This window comes from Lepus europaeus, chromosome 9 (assembly GCF_033115175.1).
Source record: "Lepus europaeus isolate LE1 chromosome 9, mLepTim1.pri, whole genome shotgun sequence".
In the NCBI taxonomy this organism is placed as follows: domain Eukaryota; kingdom Metazoa; phylum Chordata; class Mammalia; order Lagomorpha; family Leporidae; genus Lepus; species Lepus europaeus.
The window spans coordinates 29,733,157-29,754,719 of NC_084835.1; the positions used below are offsets into that span (position 1 = coordinate 29,733,157).

Consider the following 21,563-nt stretch of genomic DNA (forward strand, 5'->3'; position numbering starts at 1 on the left):
CAAGCATATTTATTTACCAAGTGCTACAAGTTCCTCTTAAAAGATAAATTCATGATGTAGCAAAACATACCCAGAGGACATGAGTTCCTTCTACCTTCCCCTTCCTTGAATGGGAAATTCCCAATTATATTATTCCATGTTCTTTCACCCAAGATGGGCTTAAACCACCAACGTTTATCTGTGATGGGAAAGAACTACGATTTCAAAATGTCCACAATTTTTTGTACTTTGCTGGCAAAAATACTAGATAGTGGACATCACTCAAGAAAAGTTGCCCAAAGTTGTATTAAACACTGAAGAGGTACACGATTCCTCAAAAGATAAGCTAGGTGCCTTCTTAGTATCCTACAGGAAGACAACACCAGCCTTTACCAGGCCAGATTAGCCATACATGACTTGTTTCCAGCTTGTAACACAAACGTGTATTTTATATCGATCAGTACCGAGAAGCGCCACCAAGCAATGAGCATTCGCCAGTGACAATTCCCACGGCTGTAGAACTAACCTCTCAAGTTCTGCAATCTTCTTGTCCTTATCATTTTTTTCATTCTCCACCTCCTTGAGGATCTCCAGCAACCGATCAACCTCAGCTTGGGCCTTGCCACACTCGTCACGGTAGTAAGAGGCCTCTTTATCTAGCTGCTTTAGCCGGTCTGCAAACTCGGGATTCATCCTGGAGTCATCTTCAATATTATGTGCCTTTAACATTACATTTTTAAAGAATTTAGTTCAGACAATGATTCAGAACGATAGAAAATACAGTCACCAATGAATGGCCCAGCAATTAACTCAGGAGAGAAAATGACCACCAAGAATTATGGGTGTACTGTTAGCGGGAAGGCAAAGTGGAAGAATCACACAGTTCAGCTATCTTGGAAAACGTTGATTTTACATTACATGTCAGGTTCCCAGAGAAGCGTCTTTTAGTATTGATGTTTTGTTCCATTAAATGTTTTGGATTTTGTTCCCATCAAAACATGGGGGATGGGAGGACTACATACTAGATAGTAGGACTAGATACTAGGAAATAGATAGCCCTGGTCACCTGCGAAGCAGAATGAAGACAATTCCTCATAGCTAAGTGGGTGATTCATACTGAATGCTTCCATTTCCAATGCAGAGAAATGGAAACAATGTAATACTACATTCCTTTCCAAAAATCATCCATGACATAGAATGAGCCAGGTACTAAGAGAATGGCTGACCGGTTCCCTGAACACTTCACCCACTGAGAAATTTCCACACAAGATGCAGCTGGAAAGGAAGATGCAGAAGTGAGGAAGGCCTTTCCAGCTAACAGTCACACCCATAAATCCTTGTTCTTTGCAGTAAATTTAACCTAAACCAGGAGGAGGATGAGCTAGTTCATGAACAAGCACACAGACGAGAAACTGCAAACACATGCATGGGTGGGTGGCAGCTTTACACGCAAGAACAGACACAGGCAACAACACAGCAACGACACTGCAGAATAATTTGCAGCCAAAGTAACTGTGGTTTGTGTGTGTGTGTATATGTGTGTGTTGTGGCTTTTTCTTTTTTTTTCAAAATAAACTTTTGGCTGAAATATTCCCAGACAGATGGAAATAACGATGCACTGCAATGTTGTGCCTACCCCTTGCTTCCCATTATTCCTAATTGACTTCTTCAAAGAGCAGGCGGGGAGAGAACAAGTCATTTAACAACGGTACACATTCAACACAGATAGTTCAGACAAGTCCTAAAGGGATGTATCTCCCAAATCCACGTGTGAAATGATACAGCAAGTTTTTAGGACTCTAGTTGTTCTGCTGTCTTGCTATGCAGAGCAGATGTTCACTGAGTTTTTGTACAGTTTTTAAGTTCAGGAAAAAACAAGGCAAGCAAGCTACAGCTAGTGGGTTGGGGGACCAAATGAATCATGCATGATTAGAACAATTAATACTAGTACGACTGGTAGAAGGTTGACAGTCTTTGCAATGATTTAGTAGAAAAAAAATTAAAAAATTAGTATAAATAAAATAAATATTTTACTTATGACAAAATAATTACTTTGAAAATAATATTTTTGCATGTAACATATTATTTAAGCATGAGGATAAAAAGGGAATAATTTGCTTTCATGTTCTTTAATCTAAGATTTATTTATTTAAGAAATAAACACAACTATGCAAAACAACTTGGAAAAAACATATGACTTCAACATATGATCAAGTACTGGTTACTCCCTTTTACCAATGTTTCTCATAAAACTTTTATTTTTATTTACTTAGTATGCATCCTGGGTCTGATTATAATAGATTATTGAGCTTTTTCAGCTTTAAAATAATCTGAACGAGAACCTTGAGTAAATATGCCTTTAGGAATTTATTATTCTAATAATTTAATTTTAAACTGAAGTAATGAATATTTAACTTTTCTAATCTCCATTCTAAAATGTAGGGCAGCTCTTCCAATTTAACATGAAGTAACTACTCCAGATCTCTACTTCCATTTGTGATAAAAATCATCGCATTAGTTTTCTGACAGAAAAGCATCTAAAATATATTTTAAAACAACTAAGAAAAAAACCTTCACATTAACCTCTCTTCTACCCTTCTACTATATTATCATTATTACTCAACAGTTAAAAACACTTTCATGACAGTTGTTGAACTATCCAGCCAATGACATTAAGATCTTTTTAAAAAAGAAATAATGAACTAAGTAATGACCAGCTAGAAACATAGAAAGTAAATATATTCTGATTGCCTATTTCTGTCTAGAGTTAAAATTCCTTCCCTAATTGTGATTTTTAAAGGTTCATGAAGAGCTAGCAGTTAGCTGCTGTAGTTTATTTTGGTTGTTTCTATTCTCACAACTATTATTACCATGATTATTTTTAATAAGCAAATATAAGTTTACTAGTTGTGAGATCTAGATCCTAAATCCAGCGCTGTGTCTTATGTCTACAGGCAATGAATTCATCTCTCTAAGGACGGTAAAAGCAACAGCATGACCAGCATGGGGAGGATATTATTCAATTATGTTTTATTATGACTATTATTTTATAAAATGTATTCCTGAAATGGGATTTGTTATACAGCCAAGTCAATAGGTTCAATCAATTTTCATCAACAAGATCCAACATAGTCCTTAGAGAAGGTTCCCTGATAGATTTACAGAGAAAGGAGCCTGTTAGTGATAGGTATGTAAGCATATTTCTTATTTTGGATCCCTGATGAAAAGAAAAGAATCCAAGGCCAATTTTCAACACCAGGTGAAATTAGCTGGGTTCTTAGCCTTCACAATACAATAAGTTAATATGATTAAACAACTCAAAGGATGTTTACCAATACCGAAAGCTTAGGGAAAAAACATGCCTGAAACTAGACTATACCAAGTTTATAACTGCATTGGTGTCTGTTAGATTAATATAGTATGTGCATATTAATGATTTCTCTTTAAATAAATATAAACAATCTCAAGAATATTTATCTATGAGTTAAATATTTCTGTATCATTCAATACCTACTGATTTCAAGTAAAAAGCATTTATGTGAAACTACCTCCAATCTTGGTGCCCGAACTGTTGGAGGGCAATAAAGGTGTACATATGTATCATTTTTAAACGTTTAAGTCAATAAGAAGTTTTAAGAGTCTTAGAAAGATGGAAAAGTAACAGCTGCTTCTTAGGTTATTACCAAGGTCCATGTGAAGACTCTGAATTTGATCTAACAGGAAAGGCTGCTAAGTTTCCTATCCATCTGAGTATTGGAGGTAAAAGTCTCTACAACATTTACAAAAGGTATTGTAGATTATCAGCTCTACTCAGCCCAAAGCACAACTTCTAGGATGGATGGAAATTTTTAATCAGTAGAGCAAGAGACACTGATCTGAGACATGGGAGTGATACTTTCTTCAAAATTCTAAGGTCTGAACCTTTCCTACAAAGGAAGCCAAGGAAGTGCTTTATATGTAGTTAAGCAATTCTCTTGCCTTTTCAAATTCTAACATGGGTTTTCTTTGTTCTGGACTGGCAGTTCCTGAAGAGGATCAAAGTAAGTAACAGATTTAGTTTAATATAGACCCTACAGGAAGAAAAATAGATTTGAATAAATCACGATCAACATATTCTTACCATGGCACCATTCTTAGTAATTCAAGATTTACATTGAAAATGCATGGTAACTATTTCCCCTTAAGGATTTGTTGGTTTCAAACTAGCTCCCCCTCAAGATCAGCAAGAGCCTGAGGACTGTATTGTTCCAATGCACATCATCTTAGTCCTCCCATCTTCATTTGGCACGAACCTAACTGCTGAAAATACAGACTGGTGTGGAATTTCTTTTAATGGTTTTAGAACTTATTTATTAGGAATGTGACCAAGAGCACTGTCACTTTCAAGAACATCCATGGATCATTAAAATCAAGGGAATATTGATAACTATTCTTTTCTTAAGGTGGAGATTTAATGTTGATGATTCAACAGTCAGTTTAAAGATGAAGCCAGGTTCTTCATCAAAATACTTCTGGATAATTTTAGGGTAACTCTCAAGAATCTTAGAGAAACACAGAAAATTAGAGAAAAGACATTTCAGAATTGTCTGTGTTACATATTAGATCAGTTAAGTTTTGAGGATCCCCCAATTATGTTTCTTGTATTACCATATGTAAGGAAATTTCCCACAAATGGGAATAATCAAAACAAAGTTTGGAGTCTCACTGATGTGGGCGAGCTTCAGCATTTTGATGGGAACTGACTTTGAAAGCCTGGATCAAGCACAAAGAGGAGTCTGGTCACGACCCAGGATGAGTAGTCCATTACAATACCTGCTAGTTATTTTAATGGGAGGATTCAGAACTACTTCAGGAAATAAGGCAAAATTTCAGATTAAAAGTGTATCTAAATCAAAGTTAGGAAACAAAAAGCAGCTAAGGCCAAAGTAGGGGGTTAACAGGTTTCAAAATCACACATCACAAGCTTATTTACAGTTAATTTTACAAAGGTTAGGCATTGATTATTTTCAATAAAATGCTAGTTCATCATTCCAGATGCCTAGAAAGGAAGGCATTAACTTTGGTACAGAAACCTGCTGTGAAACAAAGCAGGGACTCTTCAATTAAAATATTATATAACACTCTCGCTTTGAGAAGGGCCTTAACAATTCTAATAAAAATCATTTTCCTCAAAATAAACAAATAACTAGTCATGACCATGAAGGACAAGCAGAATGTTAACTAAGGGATCTGATGCTTTATATTTCCTGCTGCTTCTGGGTTTTGGCAATAATTTGCTAAACTCGTGCACTGTAAGAGTCTCAATGGCCATACTGTGCTGTTTCAGTGTCCACTTACAGTGCTTTAACATCTATTTTATATCCTAACAGCAGAACAGAGCATATAAGCTTTTTAAAACATTGTTTGATTTTGTTCTTCTAAAAGAATTACCCATCTTCATTTTAAGCTGTGATCAAAATACTACTTAATGAAAATGAAGCTTATGATCGTGATTATAGAACTACAACTTAGAACAAAATTTAAATTTCATTTTCAATACCATGAATTAATACCAGGCATAATAGCTGAGCCTACAGAATACATTTGGAAACTAATAATGATATGGCTTGAAATCTTATACTTCCTGGTTGCTATGGTTTGAGCAAGATGTGGCTCCTCAACTCTGGCAGACATTTAAACCAAAAAGGCTTATGCTAATGGTTAATGGATTAATGTTAATGGTTAATGGATTAAGGGTGGAGACTTGATCTAATTATGGTGTCTAAGAGGTGAGCTGAGTGGGAGGTCTTTAGGTCACTGGGGGGGGGGAGGGGCATGCCCTCAGAAGGCAGTTCTAGAAGGGAGTTGGCTATAAAAGCCAAGTTGGGCCCAGCTGCTCTTTCTCTGCTTCCTAGCTCACCACGTGATCTTCCCTGCACTGATGCCAGAGCAAAGGAGCTGCCTGAACTGGAACAACGAAGCTCCAAAAACAGCAGCCAAAATGAGCCTTCTCCCTTCCTAAGCAGTTTCTCTTAGGTAATTTAGTTACAGTGATGAAGACCTGACTAAATCACTAGGTTTAAAGAAACTATCCTTTCAAAATTCAAGCTAACTATACCTAGAATATTCAAAATTTGCCTATTAAAAACATCCATACCAGAAAGGAATATCGTTCCAGAGAGAGAACAGAGTATGTACTAATAAATATAACATTCAAAATGATTTTTGAATGCTCCACACTAAAAAACTAAAAACAACTATATCAATGCTAACTATTTTTAAGATCCCCTCGAATAAATATTTATTACTGTAATCCCATTTGACTGGAATTACCTAAAATTAGCAATGCACAGGATGGAGGCAATTACCTGCATGTTTTGAACAAAACACACAGCTTCAAATCTTCAGTACTCTTTCAAATATTACTCGAGTCTTTACACACGAATCAACTGGAAGGTCCTGCTTAACAGAGCTGCATGTGTTACATCTGCTGTGTATCTGAATTCTCTTTTAAATAGTTGTAATTTTACACAATGTGAGAAAGGACCCATCTAAAAGTGAATCAAATAATTTTAAGAGACTAAATAAAATCATAGAATGAAACCACTATACCTAAACAGTGACTATGAAAGTATTTATAACTCAGCCCACCATGTCCCTAGGATCGCAAAGACCTATAATGACATATAAATCAGGAAGCCCTCACTGAACATTAACAAAGGGTTTTTTTTTTTTTTTCCTATCTCTGGAATGGAAAAATATTTGCACTTTTTCTCATAATCCCCTATGTAAAATGTGATCCCTACAAAAAATATGTTCATAGGAGATGAGGTTGAAAAGAAAAGGGTGTCTGGGGAACATCAGAGGGCCTCAGCTGTGCCCAACCAGGAGCCAGGTTGCCTCCAGTGCCTCCAGATCAGCCATGTGCCTCGCAGTACTGCAGGTATCATATGAAGCACAAAACTGAGGGATCCAAGAGGTCCAAAGATTTACTAAAAATTTACAAAAAGACTTCTGGATACTTTCTCTGGACATAGTTACCAGTAGGGCTACAACAAAGGCACTTGAGCTGGATGGGAAAGCCATGTTATTTTTCTAGAATTTAGAACTAAGGGAATAAAAAGAACCCAACTGAAGTAAACCTGCACAGCATTCACAAGGACAGAACTCCTGCAGAGACTGGTAGTTAAGTCACTGACAGGCTATTATTTTAAGAAACAATAAAGATAGCAAGGCAAACTTTTAGCTTCCAAAGAAATGGCATTCCAGTATCACCTGGAACAATGGAGTGACTGAATTCAAGGAAGAAAAGTAAAGGGTTTGTTTGGATTCTAGGAAAAAAATACTCACAGGAGGACTTCACAATTTAATTCTGGTTTACTCTGATTTAGTGAAGACAGATGGACATGAGACTAAACCGTAAAATTATCTTGTTTAACAAGAAGCAACTATGTTCTACTTCACCAAAAATTGGGAGGGTGGCCATAGTAAAAATAAACATACAAGATTGAAATAAATCCCCAAGCACCAATAACTGGTTATAAAATAAAACAAGAAATATGCCATTCATAAGAGTAACCTAAAATCTGTATGTGGGGAAATGCTTAAGACCATTACTAAAAAGAAATATCATAGACCTAGAATAGCAAAATGTCAAATTGTACTGTTAAAAAGACTGAAATAAATAAATGTTGGATCAACTGTATGATCTTGGAAATACAGCAATTATTCTAAAATTATTTCATAGGATGAACATAACCTAAAATATCACCAATAAATGTACTTTTTAATTGAAATGTGGTCCTGAAGCTCATGTGGAATGAGAAAAAATTAAAGGCTAAGAACCCAAAAAAACAAAACAAGACAAAATGAAGAACCCAAAGATTTAAGAGGAATTGGCTTCTCCAGAAATTTAAAGAGTAGAAAGCCATAATAAATTAAAATTGACTCAAAAAGCAAGAGACATTGATGAAATTGATCATCAGCTCAGAAATAAAGACATTAATCCATATGACAACTCATTATACACCAAAATTACATGTGAATAAAGAGAGAATTATTAGATGAGTGGTACTAGAAAAGTTTGCTAATAATTTTGAAAAACCTTTACAATTATACCTCTCAACATGAATGGAAAACAGAGATAGATAAAGGAGTTTAAACTATAGCATAAAAATTGTCATCAAAAAGTTACATTAAAATTTTCTAGATATATGTAGGTGAACTCAGAGAATGACTTCAAAGAATAAAAACAATGAGGAATTCCTAAAAAGCAACAGGTTGGCAACCTAAAAATACTTATCTCCATCTATAAAAATATTTTTAAGTTAAACAAAACTGCCATAAATCCAACAATGTTTCCATACAAAGCATAGGCTTATTCCTATAAACCAAGGAACATAATAATATACTTCAGAAACAAGAGTTTGAATGACTTAAAGAAAAAATTTAGGGGCTGGCCCAGCGGGTTAAACTGCTGCCTGCAGCTCCAGCATCCTATATGGGCCCCAGTTTGAGTTCCGATTGCTCCATTTCTGATCTAGCTTCCTACTAATGTACCTAGAAAAGCAGCAGAAGGTGGCCCAAGTGCTTGATCTCCTGTCATTCATGTGGGAGACACAAATGAAGCTCCTGGCTTTGGCCTCATCCAGCCTTGTTTCTCGGGGCCATCTGGGAGGTGAACCAGTGAATGGAACATCTCTCTTTCTCTCCCTCTCTCTCTTGAACTCTCATTTTAAAATAGATAATAAATCTTAAAAAAAAAAAAAAAAACAGTGTACAAAATAAAAAATAGCAAGATCTAATAAAAGTATTTTTAAACTTCAATCATACTAGTGATTAAACCAAGGAAAGGAAAAAAGAGAAAAAAATATTTTCACTAGCATTTGTCAAAGTTTTACAAAATGACAGTTCTCAATGTCAGTCTGGCTGTGGCAGGAAGGCCAGTTTCGGTCAGTGCTGGAAGAAGTGTGCTTTGGCAGAAACTCTCTGAAAAGCCACACGGCAACAAGTATTGGGAGCTTTTTAAAATCATGGGCCCAAAAATTTATTCTATGAAAAGATATAATGTAAGGAAATTAAAAATAGAAAGATGTTCTTCAGCACATTATTTATAACAGCAAAAGCAAAAGCAACAAACAAACAAACAAAAAAACCATATGGTGGAAGGAGAAACACCCAATATTAAATGAATAAATAAATAAAATAGAATACTATAAAGCCACTGAACTGTACTAGGATCAACAGTTAATTTTATGAGAAAATTCTAACAATATGTTGTAAAACCAAAACAGGGGGCAGGCATTTTGCCTAAAAGTAAGACATCTGCATCCGATATTGAAGTGTCTGCATTCAATTCCTGGCTGTGGCCCCTGGTTCCAGCTTCCTGCCGACACAGACCCTGAGAGGTAGCAGGTAATAGCTCAAGTAGTTGGATCCCTGGACCTGGACTGGGCTTCCAACTCCAAGCTTCAGCTTAGCCATGCCTTGGTTATTGTGGGTATTTGGAGAGTGAACCAGGGGATGAGAGCTCTATCTGTGACTGTCTGTCTGTCTTTCTCCTTTTCTCTTGATCTCGATCCCTTCCACTTGGTCTCAGTGCCTCCCAAATAAAAAATAAAATAGGATATAAAAATCAAACACTTTGAAATAGTGTTACATAAAGAAAAGAGAAAAAAGTAGAAAAGAGAAAAGGAAAAATGAAAAAAAGAAGGGTAGAAGGAAGATGAAAAGAAGAAAGAGACGAGAAATGAGGAGGGAGGGAGGGAACAGCAACAACAAAGGCATGTCTGGGTAGGGAGCAACCCAATGTTCCTAATGCTTATCTCTACGCAGTGAACACTCTTGTTATTTTATTTTCCCCTATATCCTTCTATACTTTTGCAAATTCTCTACTACGACCATACATTATTTTTATAACTAGGAAAAACAAGTCATGTTTTAAAAAACTATTAAAGATAGAGAAATCCATCATCCTGCATCCCTATCAGTTCACACACACACACACACACACACAGGAGCTGGACCTTGAGAATCTCTGTAGACAGGGGGAGTTAAAATAATGAGAGTTGGCTTTATTCCCAGGATGCCAAACCAACGGGCTAGTTTCATTAACTTCAGGAGGAAAGTCAGTTGATGACTCTTGAATGAGCCAATGAAAAACTGGAAGTCTGTGTTCACAGACAGGAGGACCATCACTGGGGCAAAGTCAGGGAAAAGTGGATGATCCCATGTCATTAACATTTGTGGAAATGGTCCAAAAAGTAACAGAATTATTTCTTTAGTCCCTATCATTCCAGGGATAGTGAACTCATATCAGGGTCCCAATGAATTCTTGCTGCAAGAACACAGCTCTTCTCCCCATGTGTCCTGAAAACACCTACACATGATAGACCCAGGTTCTCTTCCTACCCCTCACTAGCAAGAATGGAGCAGTGTCAGTGGGATGATTCACATCTTTTCTAAAACAATCGAAAGAAAACACTCATTTTTCCCAGGGCAAGTTCTCAAGCTTGAAGACGTGCCAATCATAACTGTCTTTCTTCACCTCTCCACTGTCTTAGGTCTGCTTATTAACACTTCCATTCAAATGTGAAGGGAGAGGAAACTTGATTATTTTAGCTGTTATGCTAAAATCTATCATTTCGGAAAAGAAAGCAACAAAGATGCTCTAGTTTGGCATTAGGAATTCTGTTTGCAAACAAAATTTGTAAAAAATGAAGGATGGGGGCTGAATCAAATTTTACCCAGGCATCTTACATAGCCAGATGCAGTATCCTGGAGCAGCACCTTATAAAGAAAAAGTGAGTGGCCGAATGGCTTCCTTTTTTCACACTATTACTTTTTCCCACGATGGGAATTTATAAGTAGGGGATAATCAGAATGCATGAGCGCACGATCTCATCGGCCAAAGGATAAATTCTGGCCACCTTTGTGTAGTATTTTTACCAGTAAGCCACTGAGTCAACAAAATAAAAAGTCCTTCTTTAATAAGGTAAAGAAATAAACAAATCACTTCACATAAATGCATCTGTGTCACTGGAATAAAAAAAAAAAATGATGGTGGCCTCTGGATTGTTTCACAAAGATTTTTACTAGTTACCTATTTTTTGTACTCCATTAAGCTATAATAGCAATTGCTATGATGTGTTATTAGGAGACTGTATATAGTTTGCTCTCAGCCAGTTGACATGTTTTTAACTGTTACAAAACCCACAATAATGTTAAGCATTTACCAATCTCAAAAAGTATAGCCTATTTTTAAACCTACACCTAGTTTAATGTCTATCTCTTGAATACAACAGACACTGAGTTGTTTGTTGCTTTACCAATTCTATCCCCTGGGCAGAGAAGCCTGGGTTTGAGGGAGCTGAGGGAGAATTCCACGAGCCGAGGTTTTTGGCTGCCTCCCATTTTCCTGTAGTCTTAGAGTTGAGATTAAGAAGGAGGCACTATCAGAGCTGGCAACATGTCCTTGAATTCTTGATTTTTAAATTTCTCAGTCAAAAGAAATGGCAGCGACCTTTGCACAGGTCATTTCTTCCAACAGAACGGAAATGGGAAGAGACTCAAAAATATTTTCAAAACCTCCCCCAGTATGGCACCCTGTGACATGTGATCAATGGATCCTCATGCTTTGATATGTTACAGCGGGAACTTTCAGAAATGACTTACTGGGTTGTACATCTGATTGAACAACTGCTCAGCTTGCTACATTGCAAAGTTGGGGAGGCATTGGAGCACAGACGGGGAAAGAAGGAAAGATCCAGAAAAACAGCATTAGCTCAACAAATCCAGTGCATCCACACAGACGAACTGGTCGTTAAAAAAAGAAATTTCAGTTTCTAAACATTCCACAGTGAAAGTGAGAGGCTCTAAGGAAATACAAATGTTGACTTTGGCTCCTACAAAAGAATAGCTGGAATAAGAAATTGAAGGTTTGTGTTACTTTCCCTTTCTCAAGTTAAATAACCCATGAAATAAAGAAAACTGTCCACTTTTGATGATACATGAAGTGCTGGCCTCCAGCAATCAATCACAAGAACTACTTTTGGCCAAGGTTGCAATTTATTACTTGAACTTCAAAGATGGTAATAATAAAAGATTAATTAGATCTTATCATTGAATTTATAGCTCTTCTTTTATATGAACACAAGCCTGAATTTTGTATTCAGTCTAAATTCTGAAAAATATAGATTAACAAATGGCAGGTTAGTGATAGCAAAATATCAGTAAGCAAGATATTATCAGATTAACTTATATGAGAGAGAAAAAATTTAAATCAGTAGAGAGAACACAGGGGGTCAAAATACAATATTATCCATTGGTTATTATCAGGTTTTACAATTAATTAAAAATATTAGTTCAAAATTAATTTACGAAATCAATTTTCAAAGATATCCTAGTATTCTCTACCATATGTAACCCTGTCTACCTTGTGTGGAAGATTTAAATGTTTAAATATTTAATATCTGCATGTTGGATATTATTTTAAATAGTCCCCTCAAGTCATATTTCTTAATTGTCTGCACCATTAATTTGAGGCTTAATGTCAAAGTGTAGAAGATAAAATATTTCAGGAATTGTTACACTGCTTTATGCTGAGACATGCCTTTTAAGAGTCTGGATTCGTAGTCTTTCAACTTGGACGAAGTAAACAATATCTTACCACTCCTTCAAAAACCCTCTGCAAGCAAGACATTAATTGAGAAATTACTAAAGATCGTAAATCAAAACAATCTTACTTGCTAGGGCTTCTTTATTGATTTCTATTCACTTAGGTAAAATGACCGAACTTGAACCTCAAATAATCCTTTGAAAGTAATATGATCTATACATCAAAAATCAAGTTCTTCCCAATCCCTTGGTATTTTATTGACTGGTAAACACATCTAGGTGAGATTCACTTATAACTAACTAATAATTATGTATTCTTTGGCTAGTATTGTTTCATCAGCCTCATTAGTATCAGTAAGGATTTTCTCATATGTGAGTATTTGACTGTTTTTAAGAGGCATTTTGGAATATATAAGAGGTAATTCCTTTTCTGCCTATAACATTTTTAATCACAAAATATTTGAAGATATTTAATTCACAGAATAAAGGGCTAAAAGTAACAGTACATGTGAATGTTCTCCACAAACTTTTTTTTCTTTTTACATAAAAACTCACCTTACCAATAGCAGGCATTACTCACAAGACAAAAATAAATTTCAATCACCATTTGGATTTCATTGTCAAAGGCAGACAAGGTTTCTGTTCAACTAAACACATCTACGATGTTCTGTGGATTTTATGGCCAAAATACCTGGACACTTACAAATCCTGAGCCAACTCCCAGTGGCCATTCACGGTGTATTTATGACATAATAAAACCATTATGTTTTCAGCTTTCATTTTGCAAACCTTTATATTTTATTCACAAGTCACATACCCTTTTATTTAAAAGGAGGCCCAGACACTCCTTGAGCTTTTATAGCTGCTTATTTTTCCACAAGTAAATGATGTGTTTATATGTATATTCACATACTGCTGGCTTATATTTTCAAATATTTCATGTAGATCTCAATTCTTTTTAAGGTGATGGGCACTTGAGGTTTTTATGGAACTATTTATTAGCAAAATTAAAGACTACAGAAAAAAACATTTTAAACTTTTGAAGTTAGTGAGCACTACAGAGCCAAAAATAACAAAATAGCATCTGCAGGTTAGATATAAAAACATTTAAATTATCATTACCTTATTTAAACTCACTGTGCTACACATGTAGGAGGTAGATTATGTAAATACTTAGAAATAAGCAATCTTTTCATAAATTAAATAGGTCCTTCACTGCAAGACAACCATGTTTGTTACTTTAATTCTGGCTAAGTAATAGGATGTTAAAATGCTGTCGGGAATAACACTAACATGGTCCCAAGATCTAGTCTTTACATTTCAGTGCATGATACCTACTTGAGAGTCTACAGAAAACACATGCTCTAAGTGATCTCTTGGGCAAACCACAGCTATGTTGAAAGAAACTATATTGAATTGCATAGATATTGATTTATTAAACTAGTCAAGTCAGGTATATAGAAACTACAGGGATCAATATAAAGACTACTTCCTTTTAAGTACTAGAGGATTTTAAATTTCATAGACGACTTATAGAGAAAGGAGATGTCAGGCAAGTATTTGCAGAAACCAGAAATAGGGCGTTCCAATATTCACATGGCCCATTACAGTTGATGTAGGGCATCCTTCAATGCTCTGGTCTCTGTGAGGTCCTCCTTCTAACAGACCCAGAACAAAGGAGCACTTAGGGAGCCAATGAATGTACCTCTCTTACAAGGTTACCCAGAGCCTGCCTTACAGTCACAAAATGCTTTTATTAAATAAAATGTATCTCCTGTAGGTTCATTTCTTGACATCATATGCATATATAACATATTATATTTTCATGTCAAGAATGCATATCACAGATGCAATGTACACATAGCCAAGGCAATCTCCATCTAAACACTCTAGGGCAGACAACTTAAATTCTTCTTCTTAGTGCTCAAGATTTCTGCTTAACTAAATATTGCTTTAAATCAGTGAGATGTTGAGTGGAGTGGGAAGTTTGCAAGGTAGAGATTTTCTCACTCTTAGAAAGGAATTTGTTCTGTATGTTTATCTTTGTATTAATAAGTACACTTTCTTAATGTGAAATTTCTCATGACAATTTCCTAAAACTCCCTATAAATTGAGCACATTATAGTCACATCTCACTACATATGGCATCACACAAAATAGTACATTAAATTTTAAGTATTCAGAATAATTCCTCCACAAATCAGTAATTCCTCCATATCCCTCAACATCCTTGTCAAATATTTTCAAAACGTTAGCTAATAAATCCTCATTCCTGTGTGCCATGAATTATACATAGTCAAATTTTATTATAGACTTTATTTGATTGTTCAGATTTTTATCATCCCCTTTGAATAAGTTCATAACTTGTTGAAGGGAAACGAAATGCTTAAACTCATAATGTTATGAGTTTTATGTGAACAATGAGTGCAGACGTACCAAACAACACAGGGAAAAAGTCAAAGGAACAATGCATGACTGGAAATGCACTCCACAGAAATGTCCAGGTTAGAGAAAACATGTTAATGCCACAATGTAAAAGACCCTGCTTTCTTTGCCAAAGCATTCTATGTCTAACAAGCTTTTAGACAGAAAGACCACATTGAGTCAATTATAGCCACTCTGCAGATATGCTAGGGACTTGACTATTTTAATGAACTTCTAGAAATTTAACGTCATCAGCAAAACACTTGCAAAGTTCTCATATAAAATCAACCTACTTCCGAAAGCTGTAAAAGTTTAGCTATAATGGGGCCCCTGAATTCTTTGGTTACAAACATTTCCATTTATCTTTTTTTGATAGTTGAGATTTGCCCAGAGAGTAATGGCTAGTTTTCATATTTTTTACTTCTGCTACTAATTTTTATCTATTTTTCAAGTTTTCTTTAGACAGGAAATCTAAGATAATTTTTCAGGATCACAGACAGATTTGATGTAGATTTCTTAGGCATAACGTTAAGAGTATTTAATTAATTATTTTATCAGCAGATCAAAAAAGATAAGGGATTTATTTCTTTTGAAAAATGTCTCCTCCTTCCCCATCTTACGAATTCATTTTAAAATGAGCACTGTTTTGCTGAGACTTTACTTACCTTTTTTAACTGTGCTTCAAGTTTGCTACATTCCTCTTTCTTTTGTTCGATGGCTATTTCTAGAGATTTTAATTTGGAGTCCCTTTTCAGCCCAGCAGAGGCTAATGAAGATGCATGTTCTTTGAGGTCAATCAAACTAGACTGAAAGAAAAACAAGGCTGGTTGGTGAAGCCCTGCAATTTCTACTAGCAGTGTCTTCAATTTGAGTACATTGATTCTATACATAGCAGTAAAGTGTGCATTAGATAGAAGGGGTAAATAGAGTCATACGAAGCTAACAATAGGCAGCTTGGACCAGGAAATTAATGTTGGCCAGCTTACAGAACCAAGCAGGATCTAATTGCAGTAGAAACAAATGTGACCACACGGTGTGGTCGGTAAATGCATGCTTTGTGTCCTTGATTCATGCAAATGATGTCAATCCCAAGGTGGTCTTTTTACACCACAGCAAAGCAGACACCCCAACCTTCCATTTACATTTATTGCTGTCAGGCCATACAGACTCTGGACAAATATGAATGAAAACATCAACTTTAATGCTTTCTCCCCAACAAAGGGAAAAGCCAAACATAAAAGAAACATCCTATCAAATTTCATCAAATCCCCATTTCTTTAACCACAAGAGACCACTGGTTTCACAAATGTCTTTTGAAAAATTAAAAGTATTTTAAAATTTAGAGTAAAATGGACTTTATCTTCTAGTCCTTTGTAATTTGGATCCAACAAATAAAAGTGGATTCTCCCAACTCTAACATGTGTTTTCTTAAATAGTTTCAGTCATCAATCCTGTCCAGAAACCAACAACTTCTGGATACAGTCTGAATTCCAAAAATTAAAGAAATAAATACCAACATATATCACTGAACATAACTTAATACCTAGAAGGGCAATCTCATCACCAGATATAAAGGGTTAGCAACATTCATGAGACTAAAATGTTCAGGTTTTGGGAGCAGGCATTTGAGCTGGTGGCTAAGCCACTGGCTGGGATGTCCACAACCCAATCAGATCACCCAGGTTCAAATCCGATCCATTCCCGAGTCTAGCCTCCTACCTATGCAGACCCTGGGAGGCAGCTGCTAGTACCTCAAGCAGCTCAGTTCCTGCCATCCACATGGGAGAGCTGGATCAAGTTCCCAGCTATTGGTATGGGCCTGCCCCAGTCCTGGTTTTTGGGGGAAACCAGGGAGTGAACCAGAGGATGGGAGCTCTCTCTTGCTCTGTCTGTTAAATAAAACTGTAAGAAAAATGTTTTAAGTTTCATACCTAATCAGGCACAGAGTCTTTCTTTGTTATCCATTTGCAGCATCTAGGAAAATACTAAGCCCACAAAGATCATTCTGTAAGTAATACTACCCAACACTTTAAGCTAGGTTGCTCCATGGATACAGGAATGACCTTGACAGTCACTATCACCCAGCAAGGTGCTCCTAGCCATCCTCTGGCAGACAGGTTAGCTGTTCACATTTGTCATTTCAGAACATTGACATTCACATTAACTGTGCTGTCAAAGTCACAGAGTGATTAAAGGCAGACACTGGTCTCAAATGCAGGTCCACTGGGAGAGGGAGTAGGAGATGGGATGGTTTGCAGGTGGAAGGGTGGTTATGGGGGGAAAAATGCTATAATCCAAAAGTTGTACTTTTGAAATTTATATTTATTAAATAAAAGTTTTCTATTAAAAAAATGCAGGTCCACAAACCTGATTTCAATGCTTTTTGTCTAGCCATTTTGTCATGGTGAAGAGTTATTATCACCCCAATGAAACGTAAGCTCCCTGATAATTAATATCAACTCTACCTGGGTCTTCTTTACACATTCTAAATAGCCAGGAGTGATGGCCAGTTTCAGTCATCGTGGTTGGGCTACTGTCCTCCAGCGTTAATTAACTCACTGCTGTGAAGGTATTCTGTAGCCATGACTAACTCCTACAGCTGACTTCAAGTATAGAACTTTATCCCCAGAACTGAGGGTAGGACTGCTCCTCTCAGGGAAACCCATTGTGAGCAGAAATAAGATTTCCCTGAGGAAGAAGAAATTCCACCTTGGATTATAGCATCAGCTTCTGTCTGACCCCACCTGCCCTTCCTTACAGCTCACCCTGTGAATTACATGTGACCAAGTCTTCATAGCTGTGCAAACCAAGTCCTTCTTAATCTGGTTCAACGTTTCTATCGTAGATCTGTTTTCCTGGTAGAACACCCAGCCCAATGCCAAGCACATTCCTACAGGAACAATAAATGTTTCCTACCTGAACTTTATTCAGTGTTGGCATTGTTGACAAGACTATTTCCATATAAAGATTAGTTTGTGGGCTAGCATTGTGACACAGCGGGTTAAGCTGCCTGCTACAGCACCACCATTCCATAAACAACACTGGTTTAAGTTCTAGCTGTTCCATTTCCAATCCAGCTCCCTGCTAATGTGGCAGGGAATACATAGATGATGGCCCAAGTACTTGTGCCCCTGCCATCCCAACGGGAGGCCCAGATGGAGCTCCTAGTTCTTGGCTTCAGCCTGACTCAGACCAGGCTGCTGTAGCCATTTGAGAAGTGAACCACCAGATGGAAGATAGATGCCCTCCCTGTCCCCCTTATAACTCTGCCTTTCAAATATTAAACATCTTTTTAAAAATCTTGTTTTTGGGGCCGGCGCCGTGGTGCAGCAGGTTAACACCATGGCCTGAAGCGCCGGCATCCCTTATGGGCACCAGTTCAAGTCCCGGCTGCTCCACTTCCAATCCAGCTCTCTGCTATGGCCTGGGAAAGCAGTAGAAGATGGCCCAACTACTTGGGCCCCAGCACCCAGGTGGGAGACCCAGAAGAAACTCCTGGCTCCTAACTTTGGATTGGCTCAGCTCTGGCCGTTGCAGCCAATTGGGGAGTGAACCATCGGATAGAAGACCTCTCTCTCTGTCTCTCTCTGCCTCTCCTCTCTCTCTGTGTAACTCTGACTTTCAAATAAATAAATAAATAAATAAATCTTTAAAAAAGTTTGTTTTCATAGAAGAATCCACCATGCATTATGAGCTATTTTTAATGAGAAGTATATACACTGGTTTCAAGGTGACAACCACTGAAGGAGGTTACAAATGAATTCAAAGTCTCTATGCCTTCTGTCACATACAAACCACAGTAATTACAGATCCTCCAGGGTGGAATTAGAAGTGAAATAGTAGGGAGAGGGCTTAAATTCCTTATTTCCATATCAAAGAAATGATCTCCTGTTTAAAAAAACTAGTAGCCCTAGATTTTAGCTTAAATGGGTTTTGCTTCTGAGTTTCCTCCAAGCTCCCCTTATTCTAATTCATTTCCCTCTTCACCTGGATGAGATGAAGACAGGACTTGAATTTGAACAGGACTATCAACACTGGAGGAGTAGGGACTTCTGTGGCAGTGGAAGACAGCTGTACAATATACAGTCCAGCAGGGAAAAAAGGCAGTACCAGTCTTAAAGGAGATGGACATTTCCCACAGACACAAATAAGGTGAGGGGGCCCACTGTAGACAATGACATGTATCTCAGAGTTTAGAAATCAGATAAATTAATGTATTACTACTTTTCATAAAGTTCCATCAAAGTTGGAAGGCTTGGTGCAAGCATCTGGTCTAGCCATTAAAAACACTATTTGGGGGCTGGCACGGTGGCAGGTAAAGCCTGTAGTGCCAGCGTCCCCTGTGGGTGCTACTTCATGTCCTGGCTGCTCCACTTCCAATCCAACTCTCTGCTGTGGCCTAGGAAAACAGTAGAAGATGGCCCAAGTTCTTGGGCCCCTGCACCCAGGTGGGAGACCCGGAAGAAGCTCCTGGCTCCTGGCTTCAGATCAGCCGTTGCGGCCATTTGAGGAATGAACCAGTAGATGGAAGAAAGAAGATCTCTCTCTCTCTCTCTTTCTCTCTCTCTCTCTCCCACCCCTCTCTAATTCCCTCTCTCTCTCCCCCTCTCTACCTCTGTAAAATCTCCCTTTCAAAGTAATAAATAAATCTTAAAAAAAAAAAAAAAAAAAAAACTCGTGTCTGGTGCCGCAGCTCACTAGGCTAATCCTCTGCCTGTGGCGCCGGCACCCCGGGTTCTAGTCCCGGTTGGGGTGCTGGATTCTGTCCTGGTTGCTCCTCTTCCAGGCCAGCTCTCTGCTGTGGCCCGGGAAGGCAGTGGAGGATGGTACAAGTGCTTGGGCCCCTGCACCCCCATGGGAGACCAGGAGAAGCACCTGGCTCCTGGCTTCAGATGCCTAAATCATGTACAAGTGCCTAGGTCAGAGTTCCCTGCTTTCCTTCCAAACCCAGCTTCCTGTTGGTACATACACTGGGAGAAAGCAGGTGATGGTTCAGGTACTTAAGTTCCCTGCTACCCATGTGGGAGACCCAGAATGAATCCTAGGTGTCACAGGCACTTAGGGATTGAACTAGCAGAAAAAAGCTCAGTTTCTCTGCCTCTCTACCATTCCAATAAGAAAAATAAATGAATAAAACTTTTTTATAAAAAGTTGAAGGGGCTACACATATCCTTTGGAGCATGAGAATCACAGGGCATAGCTTAAAGCATCCTCTCCAAGCCCCAAGCAGCGAGCATCTTTAAACTATAATGTTATTGTTGAGGATTTTTGCATTTATGTTCAGCAGGGATATTGGTCTAAGTTCTCTTTCTGTGTTGTATCTGATTTTGGAATTAAAGTGATACTGGTCTCACAGAAGTAGCTAGGGAGGATTTCCTCCCTTTCAATTGTTTTGAATAGTTTGAAAAGAATTGGTATTAGTTCTTTAAATGGCTGGTAGAATTCAGCAGCGAAGCCATCAGGTTCTGGACTTTTCTTTGTTAGGAGGTTCTGAGGGTCTTCATCACTGATTCAACCTCCAGCTTGGTTCTTGGTCTGTTTAGGTTTTCTATGTCTTCATGACTCAATTTTGGTAGACTGCATATATCTAGCAATCTATCCATTTCTTCTAGATTTTCTAATTTGTTGGTATTTAGCTGTTTGTAGTAATCCCTGATGATTCTTTTTGTTTCTGTGTTATCAGTTATTATATCTATTATTTAATCGCTAATTTTATAGATTTGGATCTCCTTTTTTTTATTTTTGGTGAGTCGGGACAATGGTATATCAATTTTGATTATTTTTTCAAAAATCCAGCTCTTCGTTTCACTGATCATTTGTATTTTTTTGTTTCAATTTTGTTTATTTCTTCTCTAATTTTTTTCTTTCCTGCTACTAATTTTGGATTTGGTTTGTTGTTTTTCAAGTTTTGAGATACACTGACAGTTCATTTATTTGATCTAGCAAATATTTTATCCAGAAATTTCCAATTTCTAGATGTAGGTGCTAATGATACAAACTTTCCTATTAACACTGCTTTTGCTGTATCTCGTAAGTTTTGATATATAGTACTGTCCTCTTCATTCATTTCCAGGAATTTTTTTATTTCTTCCATGACCCACTGTTCATTCAGAAGCATGCTGTCCAGTCCCCATGTATTTGCATATTTTCTAGAGATTGATAAGTTCGTAATTTTCAGCTTCATTCCATTGTGGTCAGAAAAGATACATGGTAGGATTTCAATTTTTTTGAATTTGCTGAGACTCGCTTTATAGCCTAGCATATGGTTGATCATAGAGAAAATTCCATGCACTGATGAAAAGAACAGGTATTCTTCAACTGTGGGATAAAATGTTCTGTAGGTATCAACTAGGTCCATTTGGGTCATAGTGTAGATTAGCTCTGTTGTTTCTTTGTTGATTTTCTGTCTAGCTGATCTGTCCATTGATGAAAGTGGAACAAAATCTCCCATTACAATTGTACCTTTAGATTAACATTTGTTACTTTTAAAATGCAGGTGAAACTTATATTCTGTATTCATGTTTGCAAAAGGATGAAAATACTGCTTAAATTTGTTTGCTGTAATG

At 37.1% G+C, this 21,563-nt stretch overlaps 1 protein-coding gene across 5 annotated transcripts in view; it reads right to left on the minus strand.

Moving 5' to 3' along the window:
- Nucleotides 1–21,563, minus strand: part of ERC2 (ELKS/RAB6-interacting/CAST family member 2) — a 1,040,531-nt gene that overhangs the window by 507,662 nt on the left and 511,306 nt on the right. For all 5 annotated transcript variants that reach the window (XM_062201107.1, XM_062201108.1, XM_062201106.1 and 2 more), the window contains 2 exons: nt 15,663–15,803; nt 506–699 (listed from right to left, as the gene is read on the minus strand). In XM_062201107.1, coding sequence (XP_062057091.1) covers nt 506–699; nt 15,663–15,803 — 335 coding nt within the window. The remainder of the gene's footprint in view (nt 1–505; nt 700–15,662; nt 15,804–21,563) is intronic.